Source organism: Rhinoraja longicauda, chromosome 28 (genome assembly GCF_053455715.1).
Source record: "Rhinoraja longicauda isolate Sanriku21f chromosome 28, sRhiLon1.1, whole genome shotgun sequence".
Taxonomy (NCBI): Eukaryota; Metazoa; Chordata; class Chondrichthyes; order Rajiformes; family Arhynchobatidae; genus Rhinoraja; species Rhinoraja longicauda.
Genome location: NC_135980.1, coordinates 26,213,366 through 26,237,655, shown reverse-complemented (window position 1 = coordinate 26,237,655; position 24,290 = coordinate 26,213,366). Strand labels below are relative to the sequence as shown.

Below are 24,290 nucleotides of genomic sequence, written 5' to 3'. Positions count from 1 at the left end.
TGTGTCCACACCCACCTGAATTGTTATGGCTGCCCGCCTCATCCTCAGGAAGTGCCTCCTCTCCAGGACCACCCGGAACCAGCTCTGCAGGAGCAGGATCTTCCTCATCACCTCCTGGTGTAGGATGTCCTGAAGCTTCTGCCGCTCAGACTCCTTCATGAAGACCTGGGAGCGGTGGGATAGGGATGCGGGGAGGGTCATGAGTGGTGGTGGTGGTGACCAGAGAGAAGCATGAAGTGTCCGTAACAACAACACTACACCAGCCAAAGGTCCAGGTTTAGGCCGGGCACCTCGAGGGGATTTCCACACGACAGACAGCTGGCACAGCGGGTAGACAATAGACAATAGGTGCAGGAGGAGGCCATTCGGCCCTTCGAGCCTGTACGCACCGCCATTCAATGTGATCATGGCTGATCATTCTCAATCAGTACTCCGTTCCTGCCTTCTCCCCATACCCCCTGACTCCGCTATCCTTAAGAGCTCTATCTACCTCTCTCTTGAATGCAGAGGTAGAGTTGCTGCCACACAGCACCAGGTATCCGGGATCGACCCTGTCCACGGGCGTGGCCCGTGCGGAGTTTGTACCATCTCCCGTGATCTGCGTGGGTTTTCTACGAGATCCTCGTTCCCCCCCCCCCACCCCCCCCCAGGACAAGATTCAAGATTCCATTTAATAGTCACATGTACCAGTTAAGCTACAGTAAAAGTTGAGTTACATAAGTAAAAAGCAACCAGACACACAGCCACATAAAATATAATTTAACATGAACATCCACCACAGCGGATTCCATCCACACTCCTCACTGTGATGGAAGGGAATAAAGTTCAATCCGCTCCCTCTTTGTTTGCAGGTTAATTGGCTTGGTATAAATGTAAATTGTCCCTAGTGTGTTTAGGATAGTGTTAGTGTGCGGGGATCGCTGGTCCGGGCGCGGACTCGGTGGGCCGAAGGGCCTATTTCCGTGCTGTATCTCTAAACTAAACTAAACTATTCAATTAATTGTGTGCCGATCTGTGTCTTTATCTCCATAATTTCATTGCAGGCTCATTCATGGAGTGGTATCAGGGAGTACGATCCTGTTCTGACCGGTTCAGTATTACATTGTTTTGCCTGAATCAGCAAAGATTCTTCCCCCACAGAATTCCTGTAATTCCTTCCCGGATGGAATCTATCTCGGATCAAGGACATTCCGTGCCTTTTGCTTCGAGTCTGATTGTGAGCAGGGCGCTGAGAATCATCACGTGCTTGCTTCACTATGCGTGGTGTCCAGTAAAGAAGCTGGGAGGTCACGTTGCAGTTGTATGTAAGATGTTGGTCAGGCCACATTGTGTTCACTTCTGGGCACCGTGTTATAGAAAAGATGTTGTCAAGCTGGAAAGGGTGCAGAGAAGATTTACGAGGATGTTGCCAGGACTAGAGGGTCCGAGCTCTAGGGAGAGGTTGAGCAGGCTGGGACTCTCTTCTTTGGAGCACAGGAGGATGGGGGGGGGGGGGGTGATCTCATTGAGGTGTATAAAATCATGAGAGGAATAGATCGGGATGATGCACAGAGTCTCTTGTCCAGAGAAGGTGAATCGAGGACCAGAGGAGATAGGTTTAAGGTGAAAGGGAAAAGATTTAATAGGAATCTGAGGAGTAACCTTTTGACACAAAGGGCGGTGGGTGTCCCAAACAAGCTGCCAGAGGAGGTAGTTGAGGCTGGGACTATCCCAACATCTAAGAAACAGTTCGACTGGTACATGGATAGGACAGGTTTGGAGGGATATGGACCAAATGTTGGGCCGGTGTGGGCAAGTTGGGCTGAGGGGCATGTTTCCACACTGTATCACTCTATGACGATGACTCTCTGGCGTGCTTTACTTCCTAAAGGGTGGCACGGTGGCAGAGTTGCTGCCTTACAGCGCCAGAGACCCGGGTTTGATCCTGACTACGGGCGCTGTTTATGCAGAGGTTGTAACGGTCTCCCCGTGACCGCGTGGGTTTTATCAGGGTACGCCGAACATCGACGCAAATCGCTAGAGTAACTCAGCGGGTCAAGCTGGGTCTCTGGAAAAAATGGATGGGTGACATTTCAGGTTGGGACCCTTCTTCAGGTGCTCCGGTTTCCTCCCACACTCCAAAGACCTACAGATTTGTAGATTAATTGGCTTTGGTAAATTGTAAAATTGTCCCTAGTGTGTAGGATAGTGCTGGAGTAGGGGGGGCGATCGCTGGTCGGCACGGACTCGGTGGGCCGAAGGGCCTGTTTCCATGCAGTGCCTCTAAAGTCTAAAGTACTCTTTGTCACCACTAGATGGAGGAGGTGTGCAGAGCCAGACCCACCAGTACAGAGATGACAATAAAATAAACTCATCCTACCTTGGTTTTCCCGATCTGACAGTTATTCCTGTCCAACTGCAGTCTGTTGAACAAGGCGGCAATGGCTTCCTGCAGAGGCTCAGCGTTCCTGGGCAGAAGCACTTGGAACTGGTCCTTGAATTCCTGTGACGGTAAACAGCCAGGGTGAGGGTGAGGCTGGCTCCACACAGGGTCCCACACACACACGCACACACACGGACGCACACACATACAGACACGCGCACGCACACGCCAATCCTCACCGCAACTCGGGTCCCACACGCACACCTCTCACTGGAACACGGATCACACACACACGCACACGCACACCTCTCGCTGGAACACGGATCACACACACGCATGCACGCACACAGCCACACACACACACACAGCAACACAGGTCCCACATGCAACAACTTTCACACGTTCTGGGATGAGGTACTAGTTTGAGGACCGTGTGGACACACATGAGCCAGATGCACAAACCGGGAAATCCCACTGCAGGTGGTCACTATCCCCAGCCCACACATCCCCCCCTTCCCATCACACGTACCTTGAAGGTGTACTTGGCGCTGTACCCGGAGCGGCGAATGCGTACGGTCTCCAGCATCCCCGTGTACTTCAGCTGCTGCAGCACCAGGTCATCATCGAAACACAGCTCCAGCTGCAGGAACAATGGGGAGAGGGGGACGGGGGGAGAGGGGGGATGGGACGGGGGGAGAGTTGGGACGGGGGAGAGGGGGACGGGTGAGGGGGACGGGTGAGGGGGGGACGGGTGAGGGGGGACGGGTGAGGGGGACGGGGGGAGAGGGGAGAGTGGGGACGGGGGGAGAGGGGACGGGGGAGAGTGGGGACGGGGGAGAGGGGACGGGGGAGAGTGGGGACGGGGGGAGTGGGGACGGGGGAGAGGGGACGGGGGGAGGTGGGGACGGGGAGAGGGGAGAGTGGGGGATGGGGGAGAGGGGGACAGGGGGGAGAGCGGGGATGGGGGGAGAGTGGGGACGGGGGGAGAAGGAGGACGTGGAGAGTGGGGACGGGGAGAGTGGGGACGGGGGGAGAGTGGGGACGGAGGGAGAGTGGGGACGGGGGGAGAGTGGGGACGGGGGGGAGAGGGGGGCAGTGGGAGGATAAAACATGGGATTAATTAGGATGTGTAGATGGGAGCAACGATGGCTGACCTGAAAGGGCCTGTTTCCGCGCTGTATCTTTAACTAAACTAAACTAAACTCCAGCAAAGCTCCGTCGACATTGTCCCACCGGTCAATTACAAGTGAACATCTATGGAACTATTTCACTGGGTTCGAGGGTCCAAGCTTGGGGATGTCCAAGGTTGGGAAAGGTTCTCCAGGAGTTGTTGTGTTGTTTAATTCAGCGTCAACTCTGAACAGGCCGGCGATGCCTCGGAGCCCAGGGCAGCAGGTAGAGCAGCTGCCTCACAGCGCCAGAGACCAAAGCTCTATCCTGCCCTCGGCTGCTGCCTGTGTTTTAGTTTAGAGATACAGCGCGGAAACAGGCCCTTCGGCCCCACCGGGTCCACGCCGACCAACGATCCCCACACACACTAACACTATCCTACACACACTAGGGCCAATTTGTTTTTAACATTTACCAAGCCAATGAACTTCCAAACCTGTACGTCTTTGGACAGCTCGGGCTGAGGGGCTGGTAATGCCTCAGTAACCACCCTCTGCTCTGCCCCCCAGACACCATCCAATGCTCAGCACCAACCCCGTGGTTGAAGATGTGTATCCAGCCCACCCCCCCCGCTCCCCAAACCTGCCCTCACCTTCTGGCATTTGAGCGGATGCACCGGATGAAGAAGGGCTCTGCCTTGCCCAGAGCTTCCATCAGCTTGTTCAGGGATGCCTGGAAAATCAACCGTGTAAACAATCTGGGAACGTGCTGGGCCAGTGCTGCGTTTAGACATAAAGCTCGCCCCCACACTGCCCCATCAATCACTCTCATGGAAGCAGCGCGGTTGGGCAGAGGCACTGCCTCTCCACTGCCCCTCGGTGACCTCAGCCCCTACCGACGGGGACGGTATCTTCTTCCCTCCGAAGGTGGGTCGGTCCGTCGCTGTGCTTTGTCCGGGTGCGTAGGGGGGCGGGAGAATCTACCGGGTGGGGTCTAGGGGGTTGATGTGAACATGGGGAGAGTAAGGAATGGGATTAATGTAGGATGAGTGTGAATGGCCGACGTGGACTTGGAGGGCCTAGTCTCAATGACTGTGTGGCAGGGACAACTCAGGTTAGATAGAGCAAAGCTCCCACAACATTGTCCCGTCAAACACTCCCAGGACAGGGATACCTTGGGTGAGATAGAGCAAAGCTCCCACTTCATTGTCCCGTCAAACACTTTGCTCCATGTGACCTGAGATGTCCACGTCCTCAAAGCACCTCTGCATTGTCCCATCAAACACTCCCAGGACAGGGACACCTCAGGTGGCTATATACAGCAAAGCTCATCAAACACTTTGGGGAGGGGGACACCTCAGGTGAGGAGGAGCAAAGCTCCCTCCACATTCTACCATCAACACGTCCAGTGCAGGGCCAACACAGGTAAAAAGACAGAGCAAAGTTCCCTCGACATTGTCCCATCAACACGTTGAGGACGTGTACATCTCTGATGGAGCAAAGTTCCCTCGATATTGTCCCATGAAACACTTTGAGGATATGTACATCTTGGGCTATATCAAAGTTCCCTCTCCATTGTCCCATCAACACTTTGAGGAGAGGGACATCTCAGGTGAGATGGAGCAAAGTTCCCTCGACATTGTCCCATCAAACACTTTGAGAAGAGGGACAACTCAGGTCAGATGGAGCAAAGTTCCCTCGATATTGTCCCATCAAACACATTGAGAAGAGGGACAACTCAGGTCAGATGGAGCAAAGTTCCCTCGATATTGTCCCATCAAACACATTGAGAAGAGGGACAACTCAGGTCAGATGGAGCAAAGTTCCCTCGATATTGTCCCATCAAACACATTGAGGATGTATACATCTCAGGCTATATGGATCAAAGTTCCCTCTCCATTGTCCCATTAACACGTTGAGGACAGGGCAACTCAGGTGAGATGGAGCAAAGCTCCCTCTACATTGTCCCATCAACACGTCCATGGCCAAACGCATCTCAGTGGCATGGAGATGACAAAGCTCCCCCTCAATGCCTTCCCATCCTCTCGGTTCAACATACTGTCGGCCAGGGCCACTCACCTGGAACTGCGCACTGATACTGGGCGGTTTCTTCTTCTTGTGCAGGTGGAGCAAGGATTTGGTGGTGCGGTCGTGAAGGGTCATGCCCACAATGTACATTCAAGGAGCTCGAGTCAATGAGGTTCTTGGGAAGGGCGTGGTGGGAGGGGAGAAAAGATGTGTCACCAGGGTTCGGTTCAGAGCAGAGTACAAGTTTTGCAGAGATGGCAATAATTGGTCTGATAGAGCAGTTCTGCGTCATGGAGAGGGTTGCCAACTGTCCCGTATTAGCCGGGACATCCCGTATTTTGGGCTAAGTCGGTTTGTCCCGCACGGGACCGCCCTTGTCCCGTGTTAGTAGGGTTGCCAACTTCCTCACTCCCGAAGAAGGGACAAAGGGTGACATCACCGTCCCCCCCGCGCCCCACCCAGCCAGCGGCCACGTGCTCCCGCTCCACCAATGGCGGCCGCCATTGGTGGAGCGGGAGCACGTGGCCGCTGGCTGGGTGAGGTCACGTGGGGCGCGGGGCGGTGACGTCGCCCTTTGTCCCTTCTTCGGGAGTGAGGATGTTGGCCACCCGAGTCATTGGCAAGCAGAGACGAGGCTCGAGCCATTTTGCATCGTGGTCAGTCTAGACTCTCTGCAGCCAACCCTTCACACGGATCAGGCATCACCGCGGAAAGAGAGGACGTTAAACTCAGTTAACCGGGAACAATTAAAGTTGCCACGTTTGTCATATTATCCCAACTGGGAGGGTCAGGAAATCCTCCTGCACTGGGAATTTGTCATCAAACCGGTTGGATTCGAGCCTAACTTGCTTTTCATCCCATGCCTGCTGCCCACCGGTAGTTAGTTTCGGTTTAGAAACATAGAAACATAGAAAATAGGTGCAGGAGTAGGCCATTCGGCCCTTCGAGCCTGCACCGCCATTCAATATGATCATGGCTGATCATTCAGCTCAGTAACCTGTACCTGCCTTCTCTCCATACCCCCTGATCCCTTTAGCAAAAAGGGCCACATCTAACTCCCTCTTAAATATAGCCAATGAACTGGCCTCAACTACCTTCTGTGGCAGAGAATTCCACAGACTCACCACTCTCTGTGTGAAGAAATGTTTTCTCATCTCGGTCCTAAAAGACTTCCCCCTTATCCTTAAGCTGTGACCCCTGGTTCTGGACTCCCCCAACATCGGGAACAATCTTCCCGCATCTAGCCTCTCCAACCCCTTAAGAATTTTATATGTTTCTATAAGATCCCCCCTCAGTCTTCTAAATTCCAGCGAGTACAAGCCCAGTCTATCCAGTCTTTCCTCATATGTAAGTCCCACCATCCCAGGGATCAATCTGGTGAACCTTCTCTGTACTCCCTCTAAGACAAGAACGTCTTTCCTCAGGTTAGTTCAGAGATACAGCACGGAAACAGGCCCTTCGGCCCAGAGTCCGCGCCGACCAGCGCGACCCCCCTCCCACGCACTATTGCTATCCTGCACACACTAGGGACAATACCCAATTCTACCAAGCCAATTAACCGGCAAAACCCGTACGTCGTTGGAGTGTGGGAGGAAACCGGAGCGCCCGGAGAGAACCCACGCAGGTCAAGGGGAGATTGTACAAATTCCGCTCTAGGCAGTGCCAATAGTCAGGATCGAACCCGGGGGTCTCTGCCGACTGCCGCTGCCCCACCGTGCCGCCCGGGAAGATCCCGGGACAGAACTGACCTCGATGATCCCCGGAGAAGAGCATTTCCCTGTCTGCCGGCCCATCCTCAATTCCCCAACCTAACAACAAGACAGTCATTGAAGGCTGTCTTGGCCTTCAACGACCCGCCCTCACCAGCCCTCAGGGTCGGGTGTACAGAGCTCAGAGAGGAAATCTCCCCTCGTCTGCCTTTGGACTTTACAGATACAGTGCGGAAACAGGCCGTTCGGCCCATCGCGTCCGTGCCGACCAGCTAGTGCCCCAGTGCCCTTCAGAGATGGAAACTCCAAATCTTTACCTGGCCTTGGTCTAAATAGGCTCAGGAATTTTTGTTTCTACTATCCATGTACCTGTCTAACTGTTTCTTAAATGTTGGGATAGTCCCAGCCTCAACTACCTCCTCTGGCAGCTCGTTCCGTACACCCACCACCCTCTGTGTGAAAACGTTACCCCTCAGATTCCTATGAAATCTTTTCTCCTTCACCTCGAACCCATGTGCTCTGGTCCTCGATTCCCCTACTTTGGGCAAGAGACTCTGTGCGTCTTGTGGATTGTTGTCCCCTTGTTATTCTGACCAGAGGGCCAGGAAGAAATATGAACAAAAAGGTTAGAAACGTTGATTGAAAGAGGCCGCTTACCTTGGGAATTACCAGCTTCTGTTTCAAACCTTTAGTTTTCCTGTTGAGATACCAAAGGGTTTCTTTTTTTTTTTAAAACGTCTTTTTTTAAATCGAGCGACTATGGCGTGGGTTAGTCCAATCATAGCAAGCGGCATGAGGCAGGCGCGTGGAGGTAGCAAGCTGGTTGGCTGAGACCGGGGAGTGCAGGGGTGGCATGGAGGCAGCATGCTGGTTGGCTGAGACCGGAGACCGGGGAGTGCAGGGATGGCCAAATCAGTTTTCAAAGATAAACTCTCCGCCAAGTCAGAGACTAGACCTTGGGGGGTGGGGGTCAGAGATCAGGCGGAAAGCCCGCATCAATGACTGAGTGACCGAGGGCTTTCAAAGGTGACGTGGGCCATGATGTACAGTACATTACAAGTGGACACAAAGCGCTGGAGTAGCTCGGCGGGTCAGGCAGCAGCATCTCTGGAGAGAAGGAATGGGTGACGTTTCGGGTCGAGACCTTTCTTCTGTATCTCCTGACTCAGTCTGAAGAAGGGTCTCGACCCGAAACGTCACCCATTTCTTCTCTCCAGTGAGGCGACCTGTCCTGTCCTGCTGAGTTACTCCAGCATTTTTGTGTCCATCTTCGGTTTTAAACCAGCATCTGTAGTTCCTTCCTACAGTGGCCTGGTCCCAGGTCACCTCTTCAGAAATCCCCCGCAATCTTAAACGGCCATTGTCACTCCACCCTCTTTTCGTGGCAATTGTCACCGGTCTCCCGCCTCTGGGTGCAGCCACATGTCACTGAGCTCCTTGCTTCCCCCATCTTCCCACCACTCGTTGCTGAGGGAGAGGGAGGGGGGGGGAACAGTCAAAGACTTGTCCCACACCGGCCATTCCTTCTTCTTCCTGCTCCCGTACAAGCAGAAGGTACAGAAGCTTGAGAGCGTGACCACCAGACTCATGAACAGCCTCCTGGCCTCTGTACACGTGACAAGAATAATCCTAAAGCCATCCTCACCCTTGACTTGCCACGAGGGTTGCCAACTTTCCCACTCCCAAATAAGGGACAAAAGGTGACGTCACCGCCCCGCGCCCCACGTGACCTCACCCAGCCAGCGGCCACGTGCTCCCGCTCCACCGATGGTGACCACCCGGGCCGGGAGGGGGGTTGCTAGGCAACCTCGGTTAGGCGGCACCCAGGCCTAGAGCAGCCAACGAGGCCTACAGTGTCCGTGCCTACAGCGCCCCCCCCCAGGCCTAATACGGGACAAGGGCAGTCCCATAGGGGACAAACCAATTTAGCCCGATATACGGGATGGCCCAGCTAATACGGCACAGTTGGCAACCCTACTTGTCACCCACTCTCTCTTCACTCCCAGCCAGAACTTTGCTTCCCTCGCCTCCTTTTGTCCAATCTCCTCTGCACCCCTCTCCACATCGTCTCCTACTCTTCAACTGTCTCCCACTCAAACCATTCACCCCCTCCCACATTCCTCTGCGCTCCATCCCCTCAGCTCCTCATATATACACAAAAACAGACCCTCCCGGCCCACCAAGTCCTTGCCCACCATCAACCACCCCTCTACCCAAATCCTACATTCATCCCGTGTTTTTAATCTCCCCTCATTCGCATCAACCCAAACCCTTCTCCCCCCCCCCCCCAGATTGACTGATTGATGGAAAGGTGCAGCATGGAAACGGGCCTTTCAGCCCACCAAGTCCATGCCAGCCAACCATCACCCAAATTCACACTAACTCCATGTCATGCCACTTTCCCATCCACCCGCCTACACACAAGGCAGCAATCTCACGGGGCCAATTAACCCACAAACCCCCACGTCTTTGGTTTGGGATGTGGGGAGGAAGCCAGAACACCCAGTAGAAACCCATGCAGTCACAGGGAGAACGTACAGGCTCCAATACGGACAGTACCCGAGGTCAGGATCGAACCTGGGTCTCTGGCGCCGTGAGGCAGCGACTCTACCCGCTGTGCCACTGTGTTCCCCCCCCCCCCCCTTCCCCTCAGTTTCTCCCACCATTTCTTTTGGCCGAGTAGGATAAGTAGAATAAGAGGAGCTTCGAGCAGCCAGAGGAGGGCTTTGTTCTACCCGCTGCATGGCGGTGCCTTTCTCCTGCCACAGCGTAGGCCCCTCGGGAGTTGCACCCGAGGGTAAGGAGGCTGGCAGCGTGGCGTGGCGTGGCGTGGCGTGGCGTGGCGCGGCTAGAAGGAAACTCACGCAGAGTGGCCGAGGGGCCGCTCAAGGCATCTCAGTGGTTTGAGGTGGCCGTGAGGGCCGTCACGGTACTGAGCCCATCCTCGGATACTGTTCATCACCTGGGCATGCAAGTCACTAGCAATCCATTCCAGAGAGGGGGAGAGAGAGAGGGAGAGAGGATGAGAGAGGACCGACCACCAAAGTAAAACGACAACAAAAAGTGCACAAAGGTCCATCAGCAGAAACGCCACCACAGCAACAAGGCCCGATCACCTCTCTGCAAATCCCACCACCAGCAGCTTCCAAGCAAGTCACATGCAGTTCACAAACATCCTACAGCCTCCCGCCCTGGTTTAGTTTAGCTTTTAGTTCAGAGATACAGCGTGGAAAACAGGCCCTTTGGCCCATCGGGTCCGCGTGGTCCAGCGATCACCCCGCGTGCTAACACTGTCCTACAGGCACTAGGGGACAATTTACAATCTTTACTGAAGCTTAGTTAACCTGCAAAGCTGTACGTACGTCTCTGGAGTGCGGGAGGGAACCCACAAGGCCACACAGGAAAACGTGCAAACTCCGTACAGACAGCAACCCGCAGTGGGGATCGAACCCGCTGTGAGGCAGCAACTCTACCGCTGCTCCACCGTGCCGCCCACTAAATGGGAGTGGCTCCGATATCGGGGTAACAGCCCAGCAGCAGTCACAGGGACGAACACTAACCGTGCATGTGGTTGGAATAAAGTCAATGAATCTCCTGCTTTTTCCAAAGATGGCACAATGTCAGATGTGACAATCCAATCCAATCCAAACCAAAGTTCTAGGAGCAGAATTAGACGGTTCGGCCCATCAAATCTACTCCGCCATTCAATCATGGCCGATCTATCTTTCCCTCTCAACCCCATTCTCCTGCCTTCTCCCCATAACCCCTGACACCCGCACTAATCTAGAATCTGCCAACCTCTGCCTTAAAAATATCCATTGACTTGGGTCCTCACAACTGCCTGTGGCAATGAATTCCACAGATTCACCACCCTCTGAATAAAGAAATTCCTCCTCGTCTCCTTTCTAAAGATTCGTCCTTTTATTCTGGTCCGAGACTCTCCCACCAGTGGAAACATCCTCTCCACATCCACTCTACCCAGGCCTTTCACTATTCAGTAAGTTTCAATGTGGTTCCCCCCCCCCCCCCCCCTCATCCTTCTAAACCCCAGCGAGTACAGGCCCAGTGCCGACAAAAGCTCACCCTACGTTAACCCACTCATTCCTGGGATCATTCTTGTGGACCCTCTCCAACAGCCCCCACCCAGCACATCCCTCCTCAGATGTGGGGCCCAAGACTGCTCACGGTGCTCTAAACGCTGTCTGACCAGCGCCTTATAAGGTCTCAGCAATACATCCAGCAAATATTCTAGTGAGTCAAAAATTCCCTTCAGGTCCGAGTCTGGGTCAAGATGGAAGGCCGACCCGCCCACCCCTCCCCCACTCTACACATCGTGCCACCCCACCCCGAGAGGGGAACGTCACGTCCCACACAAAAATAATGCAATAAACTCCACATTTCCTGGTTAATCTGTTCATGGAAAACCCTAATCCATTCAACATTAGTCTGTCAGCAGGTTAAGATAAGGAGGTGGACAACCCTTTGGGCGGGAGACATTACGCGGAATGGAGTTTATCACGGGCCTCTCTAGCCCGAGGCCATCCTACCCCCACAGCCCACGCTCGCCATTGCCCAACGTGACTTACCTCAGCCCTTGAATCCACGGAGGCAACAGACAAAAGAGAAAATCCAAAGTTGTGAAATCCCATCTCCGTTCCCCAAGAGGTACAGCACTGCGGTGAACTGAACCTGAAGAAGGTACCAGTTCCCCACCACCTTCCCACCCCCCCTCACTACCTCTTCGACCGTCAACCTTCCCGAGGCACCAAGTCAAGGCCCCCTGAAGGTACCTGGACCGAGTCATCTTGGACCCATCTGGAGACCCCCCAGCATTGGTCAATGGAGCCACGTACAACCCAAACTTGGCCAGTGTCGGCCAATTTGACCTGTGCCAGAGGACATCTGTGCTCCGAGGTCTCGCAATCCACACTGACTTCCAACGGATTGGACATAAATAATAACAAAGGCGGCTGCTGGGATTCAGATCCACACCTCTGGAATAGAAGGACTAGACGTGGCCTTAACAGAAACATAGAAAATAGGTGCAGGAGTAGGCCATTCGGCCCTTCGAGTCAGCACCGCCATTCAATACGATCATGGCTGATCATCATATTAAAAGCTTAATAGGTCAAGCCGAGGGGACTGCGTGGGTTGTCATTCATAAGGCATAGGGGCAGAATTAGGCCATTCGGCCCATCAAGTCCACTCCGCCATTCAATCATGGCTGATCCATCTTTCCCTCTCAACCCCGTTCTCCCGCCTTCTCCGCAACAACCCCTGACACCCGTGCTAATCAAGAACCTGTCAATCTCTGCCATGAAAACACCCATTGTCTTGGCCTCCTCAGATGCCGGTGGCAATGAATTCCAGGAATAAACCTCGTGCTTTGAAAATTGCAATCAAGAGTCTCTCTGGGTATCCTTCAGTGCTTCTACTCTGGGGCTGTAGAAAGCATCTTGTCCGGGAACATCACAATCTGGTTTGGGAACAGCTCTGCCCAGGACAGGAAGGATCTGCGGAGAGTAGTGCGTTCAGCTGAACGCACTATGGGAACTACACTCGCCCCCCCCCCCTGCAGGACAATAGACAATAGGTGCAGGAGGAGGCCATTCGGCCCTTCGAGCCAGCACCGCCATTCAATGTGATCATGGCTGATCATTCCTATACATCAGGAGGTGCAGATCCAGAGCCAGCAACATTATGGGGGACCCCTACCACCCCAGCAACGGACTGTTCCAGCTGCTACGGTCAGGCAAACGCCTCCGCTGTCACGCTGTGAAAACGGAGAGGATGAGACGGAGTTTCTTCCCACAGGCCATCAGGACTCATTTCACCAGGGACTCATTTAATTAACTGTATTCATTTATTTTTTGTGTTAAAACCTGTTTTTTCTATTCTGTTTTGTAGTTTAGCACAATCCGCAGGCGTTGCCACTTTCATTTCACTGCACATCTTGTATGTGTATGTGACAAATAAACTTGACTTGACTTGACTTGACTTGAAAATGTTTTTAAAAAGGATTGAATACTGCAGAAAGATCGGGATTAAGGTGGAGAAGGAAACACAGCACCCAGAGAGGAGTGGGATGGGGCTTGGCAAATACTTCACTCTGTTCCCACAGTAATGGACAGCGGGGAGTCTGGATGGAAGCAATTCTCGGCTTGGGGTGTTGAGATACTTTAGGTCTGGTTGGCTGAACGATCAGGAGTTAGCGTGACCTTGCTCTCGAGAGGGCTTGGGGATGCAGAGATTGGTTGCCCGGGGCCTGTGCTTCTGCTGACGAGGAGTTGCCTCTTACTTACTTCTTGCTGCTACAATGGGCAAAGATGTCTTCAAAGGACTCAACACTGAAATCTTCGCAAGAACTTTCAAATGAGAAATCGAGCACATATCTGCTGTAAAAACACACAGGCACACGAGGGCGGGCTGAGCACGAACGATCTTAGCAATCCCTCAGCCCCTCTTGCCCGCCACATGCAAAAAAACAAACACACACACACACAAGGTGGCCTCAGTAAAGACCACTGGCTCAAGAAAGGTCACAAAGTTCACCACGTGCTGGGGTAACTCAGCGGGCCAGGCAGAAAATGGATAGGTGACGCTTATCGGTCTTTACGTTTTACTTTAGGCTTTACGGACACAGAGTGGAAACAGGCCCATTGGCCCACCGAGTCCACGCCAACCAGCGACCACCCCATACACTTGCACTATCCTACACACACTTGGGGCCAATTTACAATTTTTACTGAAGCCAACTAACCTGCAAACCTGTAACGGCTTTGGAGGTGGAAAGGAACCGGAGAGAACCCACGCAGGTCGCAGGGAGAACGTACAAACTCCACACAGACAGCGCCCGTAGTCTGGATCGAACCTGGGTCTCTGGCGCTGTGAGGCAGCGACTCTACCGGTGGGCTACCGTGCCGCCCTTATTCAGTCTGAAGGAGGGTTCTGACCCGAAACGCCACCCAGTCATGTCTTCCAGAGATGCTGTCCGACCGGCTAAGTTACTCCAGCACTTTGCACTTTTTTTTGGTAAACCAACATCTGCAGTTCCTTGCCTCCCCACATTTTTGACGACAAGCAATGTCGGACAGTAACATCATTGCAACGGTGCCAATTAGTAGCATTACTGATCCGAAGCTAAAATAAACCTCCTCTCCCCAAGAGCGCAGAATTGCAGATGCAACATTACTCTGGAATCACCTCAAGCCACCTGTGGACACAAGAGTGTGATCATGGAGTAGTGATCCAGATGTTTGTGAGTTCTAACCCCACCCGCCCGGTTTAGGAAGGCAAATTTTTTTTTTAAAAAACAGAATTACAATATTACAAATGACAGTGAAATGACCAGATTAATGGATAAAACCCAACTAGTTTACTCACGCCCTTCAGAGTTGGAAACTTTATATCTTTACCAGACCTTGGTCGAAATAGGCTCTGGAATTCCATTATTAACCCTCCTCCCTCTGGTCTTAAGAGGCCAGAAAACTTCTGATTAAGACTTAAACCTTCTAAACAGGCCCTCGGCCCACCGAGTCCACGCCGACCAGCAATAGGGTTGCCAACTGTCCCGTATTAGCCGGGACATCCCGTATTTTGGGGCTAAATTAGTTTGTCCCGTAAGGGACCGCCCTTGCCCCATATTAGTAGGGTTGCCAACTTCCTCACTCCCAAATACGGGACAAAGGGTGACATCACCACCCCCCCCCCCCTCCTGACCTCACCCAGCCCAGGCCGGGAGGCCGCCATTGGTGGAGCGGGAGCACGTGGCCGCTGGCTGGGTGAGGTCACGTGGGGCGCGGGGCGGTGACGTCACCTCGTCCCATATTTGGGAGTGAGGAAGTTGGCAACCATAGCCAGCAATCACCTCGTTCACAAGCACTATTCTACACAGCAAGGACAATCTACAATTTACAGAAGCCAATTAACCCCAACAAACCTGCACGTCTTTTGGAATAGAACGCACAAACTCCATACAGACAGCACCCGTGGTCAGGATCGAACCGGGGTCTCTGGCGTGGTCGGGCAGCAACTCTACTGTAGTACCTCTGTGCCAAGCTTCAGGTCACCATCTTAATAGCCCCTTAAATAGGCTCGGTGCCAAACTGTTTCCGTCACTTTTCTAGGAGGTGGTTGAGGTTTGTTTCCCAGGATTCAAGTTATGTGCAGTTCTGGACTCGGGTAAGCATGATAGGCACTGCCTTCTGAAGTGGTGGGACCACATGTAATAGGTGCCTTCCTAGGTCGACTGAGGCTCAGAGAGGCAATGGCAGCAATTAGAGTCAAAGCACCACAGGGTCATACAGCACGGAATCAGGCCCTTCGGCCCAACCCGTCCTTGCCGACCAAGGTGCACCCCCATTTACCTGCATTTGGCCCATACCCCCTCCAAACCTTTCCTATCCAACTACCTCCTATGGCAGCTCGTTCCATAGAAGACCATAAACATCGGAGCAAAATTAGGCCATTCGGCCCATCGAGTCTGCTCCACCATTCGATCGTAGGCTGTGTAGGAAGGAACTTCAGATGCTGGTTTAAACCGAAGATAGACACAAAAAGCTGGAGTAACACAGCAGGACAGGCAGCATCTCTGGAGAGAAGGAATGGGTGACGTTTCGGGTCGAGACCCTTCTTCAGACCGAAGAAGTGGAGGCCATTTCTCTGAATGCATTCAAGAGAGAGCTAGATAGAGCGCTTAAGGATAGCGGAGTCAGGGGGTATGGGGAGAAGGCAGGAACGGGGTACTGATTGAGAATGATCAGCCATGATCACATTGAATGGCGGTGCTGGCTCGAAGGGCCGAATGGCCTCCTCCTGCACCTATTGTCTATTGTCACTATTCCCTTTATCATATATTTGTACACTGTAGACGGCTCGATTGTAATCGTGTGTTGTCTTTCTGCTGACTGGTTAGCACGCAACAAAAGCTTTTCACTGTACCCCGTGACAATAAACTAAACACCTCTTTAAGATCATCCCTCAGCCTTGTGCTCTAAGGAATGAAATCCTCGCCTGGCCAACCTTGCCCTCTCAGTCAGGCCCTCTTGTCCTGGCAACACCCTCGTAAATCTCCTCTGCACACTCTTTCCAGCCAAATGCCACCCTGGTCATTAATGGAGGGAGCGTACTGCAAGGATCGACACACAAAATGGTGGAGTAACGGCGCGGGACAGGCAGCATCGCTGGATAGAAGCATTGGGTGACTCTTCGGGAGACCTGAAACCTCTCCCGTTCCTTCTCTCCAGAGATGCTGCCTGTCCCACGGAGTTACTCCGGCATTTTGGGTCCATCTTCGGTTGCATCTGCTACACCTTTGTTCCTGCAGAATGCGCAGCAGTAGTGCGGTCTGCCACTAGAGGGAGTTCCTCAGCGGAGTCCCAGCGCAGGGGAGGTTGGCTGCACACCAGATGTGTCAGACCATGCGCACACACCCGAACCATGAGCCTGTCTTTCCAGGCGCGTGGACTCAAAATACTTCAACAAGCACAAGAGCACACAAACCCTCCCTTCCATCGACTCCATCTACGCTTCACGCTGCCTCGGCAAGGCCGCCAGCACAATCAAGGACCAGTTTCACTCTCCCCTCTCTCCCATCAGGCAAGGGGTACTGAAGTGTGAAAAAGCACACCTCCTGATTCAGACACAGTCTCTTCCCAGCAGTGATTGCGCCACAGAACCGTCCTGCCAACAACTGGAGAGCCAGCCTGTTTCTTCCCAGCTGTTATCAGGCAACCGAACCACCCAACCACCAACTAGAGAGGGGTCCTGGGCCACCATCTATCTCATTGGAGACCCTCGGACTATTTTTAACCGGACTTTACTGAACATTATTCCCTTCGCCCTGTATCTGTGCACTGTGGACAACTTCATTGTAATCATGGACAGTCTTTCCGCTGACAGGGTAGCACGCAACAACAAAAACTTTCACCGTACCTCCGTAACAAGTGACAATAAACTAAGCTAAACTATGCTGAATTATAAACTAAGCTAACCTGAGATACACTAAGCTAAGCTGAACTAAATGATGCTAAACTAGGCTAAACTATGCTAAGCTGAACTAAGTTAAACTAAGCTAAGCTAAACAACTAATCCAAACGAAGTTAAACTAAATGAAAACTAAAATTAAACTAGCTCCATCCACTAATGGCCAGTTCTCAAGGCTGGTCCTCACGCCATTACTGGTGGTAAGGTCTTGCAGTGAAATAAAAGATCGCAACCCGAGCTGATCAACTGAACGCCAGCAGTGTTTGGGGAAAGAGCATCCCAATGACTCACTGCTACAACCACCACTTCTAAGCCAACCCACGGCAGAGCGAGAGAGGAAAAAAAGCCTGGCATTTAAACACACAACTTTCAATAATAACAACCATGAAACCGCTGAATTCTTGCAAAAAAAATCTCCCCATCTGGTTCTCTGAATGTTCTTCTGGGGAGAACATCTGCCATCCTTATCCAGTCTGGCCCACACAGGACTCCCCACACACCAAACTTTAGACTTCAGAGGTACAGCGTGGAAACAGGCCCTTCGGCCCACCGAGTCCATGCCGACCAGCGATCAGCGGTTACACTAGCACTATCCTACACACTAGGGGCAATTTACTATTAACAGAAGCAAATTAACCAACAAATCTTTAGGCTTTAGTCACTGTGCAGAAACAGGCCCTTCGGCCCACCGAGTCCGTGCCGACCAGCGATCAGCGCTTACACTAGCACTATCCTACACACTAGGGGCAATTTACTATTAACAGAAGCCAATTAATCTACAAACCCGCATGTCTTTAGAGTGGGAAGAAACCGGAGCACCTGGGGAAAACCCACGCAGTCACGGGGAGAACGTACAAACTCCGTATAGACAACGCCCGTAGTCAGGATCGAACCCGGGTCTCTGGCGCTGTGAGGCAGCAACCCTACCGCTGGTGGCCCCTCAACACTTCCCCACTTTGTCTCCAATCAGGGATGGATAATAAATGCCAGCAATGTCCACATCTTTCCGATAAATAAATAGATTACATTATCCCTTCTCCATGGCGGTCTAAGATTGTGCCCATAGACATCAGTGGAACTGTCGCTTGGGGTCCAAACTATTCCACCGTCATCTCGTTACATTACGTGTAACCAGAAAACTCATTGATGTTGGCACAGTGCTTGGCTTTGCCCAACCCAACCGCGATGGGCACTGTAGGGTTTAACCTGCGCCCGGGCACGATCCAGGCAACGTGCCCTGTGTCCTTACCGGTAAACCTTCTCTATCGGAGTGCTTGGCCGCTCAGTCAGGGAAACACGGGGCCCTGTGCGTATTAACCCTGTGGAGGAAGGGAATAGGGTCAGAAGTGTTAATGCTCGTTCATGCAACATGCAGGTTCCAAACACCGAGATGCTGAGGGACTTGGGAAACTTCTGAGTGCTGGTCCACCCTTTCCCCTCTCACCTTATTGCTATGCCCTCTTAGTGTTTGGACAACTCCGCGCTGGGGATAAATGTTCCGACTGTCTATGCCTCTCATCATTCTACCAAGTCTCCCCTCAATAGGGGTTGCCAACTATCTCACTCCCAAATAAGGAACAAGGTGACGTCACCGCCCCGCGCCCCACCCGACCTCACCCAGCCAGCGGCCACGTGCTCCCGCTCCACCAATGGCGGCCGCCCGGGCCAGGAGGCGGGTTGCTACGCGACCTCCGTCAGGTGGTGCCAAAATGCTGGAGTAACTCAGCGGGACGGGCAGCATCTCTGGAGAGAAGGAATGGGTCGAGACCCTTCGTCAGACTTGTGTTGCCAATGCCTGGAGATACGCCAACCAATTGGCCAAACCCTTTCCCGTGTTGCCCACCCTCAACCCGCCATCTTCTTCCTCGTCCCGGTGGGCATGACCCTGGTGCCCGCCACGCCGCGCCCGGTGCCTACCCATTGTGGTTTTCTTTGCCCACTGCCGTGCCGCCTGGTTGAAGGCCGCGGTGGCCCGGATGGCGGCGCGGAGGGTGGCCCACCGGAAGACAGCAACGGGATCCATCCCGATCAGCTCGCGGATGAAAGCGCTGTCGCTGCCCCTCAGCAGCGCCACGATATCCGAGCGCATGTAATCCGTGTTCTTCTCCCGGAAGTCCTGGGGGTTGGGAGAAGAGATGCCAACACCTGACGACAGGAGGGGCTTTGAGGGGACGGGAGGCCGGGGGGGAGGGGGGGCTTGCGGCGATAAATACAGGTGCTCCCCGGCTTACAATCTTACGACATTGCAAACGGCCGCACCCCGTAGCGAGCCGCTGCTCGCTCCCAGCCACGTGATCGCACGCATTACATTGCATTTCCACTTACAATACTTTCAGTTTCCGATGGGTTTCTCGGAACGGAACAATAGACAATAGGTGCAGGAGGAGGCCATACGGCCCTTCGAGCCAGCACCGCCATTCAATGTGATCATGGCTGATCACCCCATCGGAAGCTGAGAAACACCTGCAAAGCGTATTAAGAATCGAGAGTAAGGGGTCGGCCATTCAGGACTGAGACGAGGAAAACCTTTTTCACCCAGAGAGTTGTGAATCTGTGGAATTCTCTGCCTCAGAAGGGAGTGGAGGCCGATTCACTGGATGCTTTCAAGAGAGAGTTAGATAGAGCTCTTAGGGCTAACGGAATCAAGGGATACGGGGAGAAAGCAGGAACGGGGTACTGATTGTGGATGATCAGCTGTGATGATATTGAATGGCGGCGCTGGCTCGAAGGGCTGATTGGCCTACTCCTGCACGTATTTTCTATGTTTCTTTCAAGAGCTAGGCTTGGAACAGAGGTTAAATATGAGAGGGAATGGGGGTGGGCCGGAGGGGTTGGGGCAAGTGGAGGAGGGAGGGGTGGCACGAGGGGCTTTGTCTAAGGAACTGACACGGTGGCGCAGCAGTAGAGTTGCTGCCTTACAGCGAATGCAGCGCCGGAGACCCGGGTTCGATCCCGACTACGGGCGCCGTCTGTACGGAGTTTGTACGCTCTCCCCGTGACCTTTCTCCGAGATCTTCGGTTTCCTCCCACACTCCAAAGACGTACAGGCGAGTAGGTTAATTGGCTTGGAAAATGTAAACATTGTCCTTAGTGGGTGTAGGATAGTGTTAATGTGCGGGGATTGCTGGTCGGCGCGGACACGGTGGGCCGAAGGGCCTGTTTCTGTATCTCTAAACAAAGCTGAACTGTTGTGTTACAATGCTGACAACTATAATCTACACTCTGAATCTTCCCCAGTTCGATGTGAAGTATTACCTGGTCTGATTCGACAGTTTTGTGGTGCACGTGACAATGAGAAGTTCACAAGTGATAGGAGCAGAATTAGGCCATTCGGCCCTTCAGGTCTAGTCAACCCCATTCTCCTGCCTCCTCCCCGTTTACCCCTGATACACGTACTAATCAAGAGTCTGTTCATCTCCATCTTAAAAATACCCAATGACTTGGCCTCCACCGCCAGGGGGGAGGGGCGGCACGAGGGAGCAAAGGTCAGGAGGTGGTGGGGAGAAGGGTGAAAGGGCAAAGGTGAAGAGGGGAAAGGTGAAAGATGTGCAAAAGGATGGCGGAGGAGGATGAAGGGGTGGTGGGGAGAGGAGGGGGGAGAGGAGAAATGTGGGGAGGAAGGGTGAAAGAGCAAAAGGCAGGGAAAGGATGAGGGGGTAGCAGGGAGAGGGGGTGAAGGGCGAATGGGGACTTTGGAGTTGAATCATGCTTCCAGCATGTGTGACCAAATGTGGTCGTAAACAAGGCAGGTACTAAATTACCACCGGGGGAGTGATATGGAATGAGGACAGTCATGTGGGATAGTACAGATGGTCAGCACAGGCAAGGTGGGCCGAAGGGCCTACGTCTATTTTGCACACCTCTGACTCAATGAGTTGCTTCCCGACAAAGAAAGAACATTTCTCAAGTTAGACACAAAATGCTGGAGTAACTCAGCGGGTCAGGCAGCATCTCGGGAGAGAAGGAATGGGCGACGTTTCGGGTTGAGACCCTTCTTCAGACATTTCCCAGGTTTGTGGGTGCAGGGATTGGGGAAGGTGGCAGTGGGGGGGGGGGTGGGGGTGGGGGTGAGGGGCGGGGCGGGGCGGGGTGGCGCTCACACCTTGATCTGGTACTTGACTCTGCCGGCAAAATGCTGGATGATGAAGGCCGGCTCCATCACGGGCGTGCCCACAAAGCAGCAGCTGTCCTCGTGCTGCTGCTTCAGCTTGGCCAGCAGTGTCTGGTTGGTGGCGTGGGGGAAGCTGGGGGCGGAGAGAGGAGAGGACAGCACCGTCAGTGTGGCGCACACGCACACACACACACGGACACAGACACGCGCACGCACGCACACATATACACACGGACACAGACATGCACAGACACACACGGACACAGACACGCGCACACGCACACATGTACACAGACATGCAGACACGCACACATAGACACACGGACACAGACACACATACACGGACATACACACGCACAGACACACATACACGGACATACACACAGACACGCACATGCAGACACACATAAACGGACACACAGACACGCACACACACAGACACGCACACACACACAGAACACACACACACACACCCCCCTCCACCACCGCCCCTCCCCGTGGCCCCGCCAGCACCGTGCCGTACTTGCTTTCCTCGTCCAGCAGGTGGAAGAGTCCGGTCGGCTTCTTGCTGATGAGGTGGATGCAGCCCACGTTGTCGATGTAGTCAATGTTGTGCCAGCTGATGCCCTCGCTCTGATACTCCTCCTGCACACACACACACACACGCCCAGAGCAAGGCCGTGGGCAGACAGGTCAGCGCCCAAACCACCGAGGTCCCTCCACTCCAATACACGACAATCACCCCCCACAACTCCCCCCCCACCCCCCTGCCCCAATACACGACAATCATTCTTCCCGAGACCGCGTGGGTTTTCTCCAGGTGTTCCGGTTCCCTCCCACACTCCAAAGACGTAGTCTGTGGGTAAATTGGCTTTGGTTAGTTGGGGCGTGGGTGAGGGGGAAGGGGGGACGATGGGTAGGGTGGGGGTGAGGGAGAGGGGGGGCAATGGGAGGTGAGGGAGAGGGGGGGTAGGGGGTGGAGCGAAGGTGTTCATCCCTCACCTGCTCCAGTTTGAAGATGTGCTGGTTGAAGTAATACTGGAGCTGCTCGTTGGCATAATTTATGCAAAACTGCTCAAAACTGTTGTTTGGAAAATCCTCAAAACCGAAAATATCCAGAACTCCGATCGACAAACACTGTGGGCAAAGAAACCGGGTGAGTGGGGCGGTGGAGCGAAGGTGGTTGAGGTGTGGGAATGGGGAGGAGAGGAGAGGGAGGGAGAGGGGGGGGGGAGTGAGAGGGAGGGAAGGAGAGGAAGGGGGAGAGGGAGGAGAGAAGGAGGGAAGGAGGAGGAGAGAGGGGGAGGAGAGAAGGAGGAGGGAAGGGGGAGGGAAGGAGGCAGGGAAGGATGGAGGGAAGGAGAGGGACGGGGAGGGAGAGGGAGGGAGGCAGGGAGGCAGGGTGGGTGGGAGGGAGGAGAGAGGGGGGAGGGGGAGGGAAGGAGCAGGCAACGAGCACATGGCAAAAATAGGCTCATATAAAGAGGAAAAACAACACTCCAACACATTTTCCCACTCCCACCCCCCCTCCCCACCACTCTCCCTCCCTGCCCCCCTCCCCACCTACCCAGTCTCACTGTTCCAGGCAGTTTGGTGACACTGCAGAAACTAAGTGGGTGAATGCTGCTTTATTATTGTCCCATGTGACAAGTCCCAGTGATAGTCTTTGTTGTGCATACACTGGGTATGCACACAGTCCTCACGTAAAGGACGTTGACAAAGATACAAGTGTCCCCATTTTAACACAGACCATTCACCACACATTCCATTTGTGGTTCCCCCCTGAGGTTTTTTTTTTTAGAGATACAGCGTGGAAACAGGCCCTTCGGCCCACTGGGTCCGCGCCGACCAGCGATCCCCGCACATTAACACTATCCTACACACACTGGGGACAATGTTTACATTTATACCCAGTCAATTAACCTTCAAACCTGTCCGTTTTTGGAGTGTGGGAGGAAACCGAAGATCTCGGAGAAAATCCAACCGCAGGTCACGGGGAGAACGTACAAACTCCGTACGGACAGCGCCCGTAGTCACGATCGAATCCGGGTCTCCGGGGGTGCATTCGCTGTAAGGAAGCTACTCTACCACTGCACCATTGAATGGTGGAGTAGACTTGAGGGGCCAAATGGCCTAATTCTACTCCTATCACTTAAGACCATAGGAGATGTTGCCTGGTCTGCTGAGTTACTCCAGCATTGTGTGCAAGAGGCCATCCATCTCCTCCTCAGATGTATTCAGAGACTTTACTTCCAGTCTTAAATAGCAAACTCCAAATCCTGAGACCCCATGCTTTCCAAGATGGCGCCCAAAGCAGACGACTATGCACGTGCTGGCCAGAGAAGATCTACAACCACACATTGCAATCGCTCCACCCCCTTAAATCTCTACCCCGACAGCAACGTTTCTTACTTTAACTACGGTCTTCCTAAACCCCGCTCAGATCTGTCCTCACATCGACTCCCAGCACCAGAAGACCATCTGATTCGATTGGACTTACTGGCTTTGCCTTGTACTAAACGTTACTCCCTTATCATGCACCTGTACACCGTGAACTGCTCGATTATTAAGGGGTTGGACACGTTAGAGGCAGGAAACATGTTCCCAATGTTGGGGGAGTCCAGAACAAGGGGCCACAGTTTAAGAATAAGGGGTAGGCCATTTAGAACGGAGATGAGGAAAAGCTTTTTCAGTCAGAGAGTTGTAAATCTGTGGAATTTTCTGCCTCAGAAGGCAGTGGAGGCCAATTCTCCGAATGCATTCAAGAGAGAGCTAGATAGAGCTCTTAAGGATAGCGGAGTCAGGGGGTATGGGGAGAAGGCAGGAACGGGGTACTGATTGAGAATGATCAGCCATGATCACATTAAATGGCGGTGTTGGCTCGAAGGGCCGAATGGCCTCCTCCTGCACCTATTGTCTATTGTAACCGTGTATTGTCTTTCTGGTGACTGGTTAGCACGCGACAAAAGCTTTTCACTGTACCTCGG

The 24,290-nt window shown here is 53.4% G+C and overlaps 1 protein-coding gene across 1 annotated transcript in view; it reads right to left on the bottom strand.

Moving 5' to 3' along the window:
* The window catches only part of LOC144606985 (unconventional myosin-IXb-like), a 119,630-nt gene that overhangs the window by 38,762 nt on the left and 56,578 nt on the right, over positions 1-24,290 (bottom strand). Inside the window, 13 exon segments of the mRNA XM_078423486.1 lie at positions 16-165; positions 2,360-2,482; positions 2,892-3,002; positions 4,115-4,204; positions 5,551-5,646; positions 5,648-5,674; positions 7,866-7,905; positions 10,073-10,186; positions 18,442-18,511; positions 19,110-19,308; positions 21,295-21,436; positions 21,827-21,948; positions 22,306-22,440. Of these exon segments, the coding sequence (XP_078279612.1) occupies positions 16-165; positions 2,360-2,482; positions 2,892-3,002; positions 4,115-4,204; positions 5,551-5,646; positions 5,648-5,674; positions 7,866-7,905; positions 10,073-10,186; positions 18,442-18,511; positions 19,110-19,308; positions 21,295-21,436; positions 21,827-21,948; positions 22,306-22,440 (1,419 nt within the window).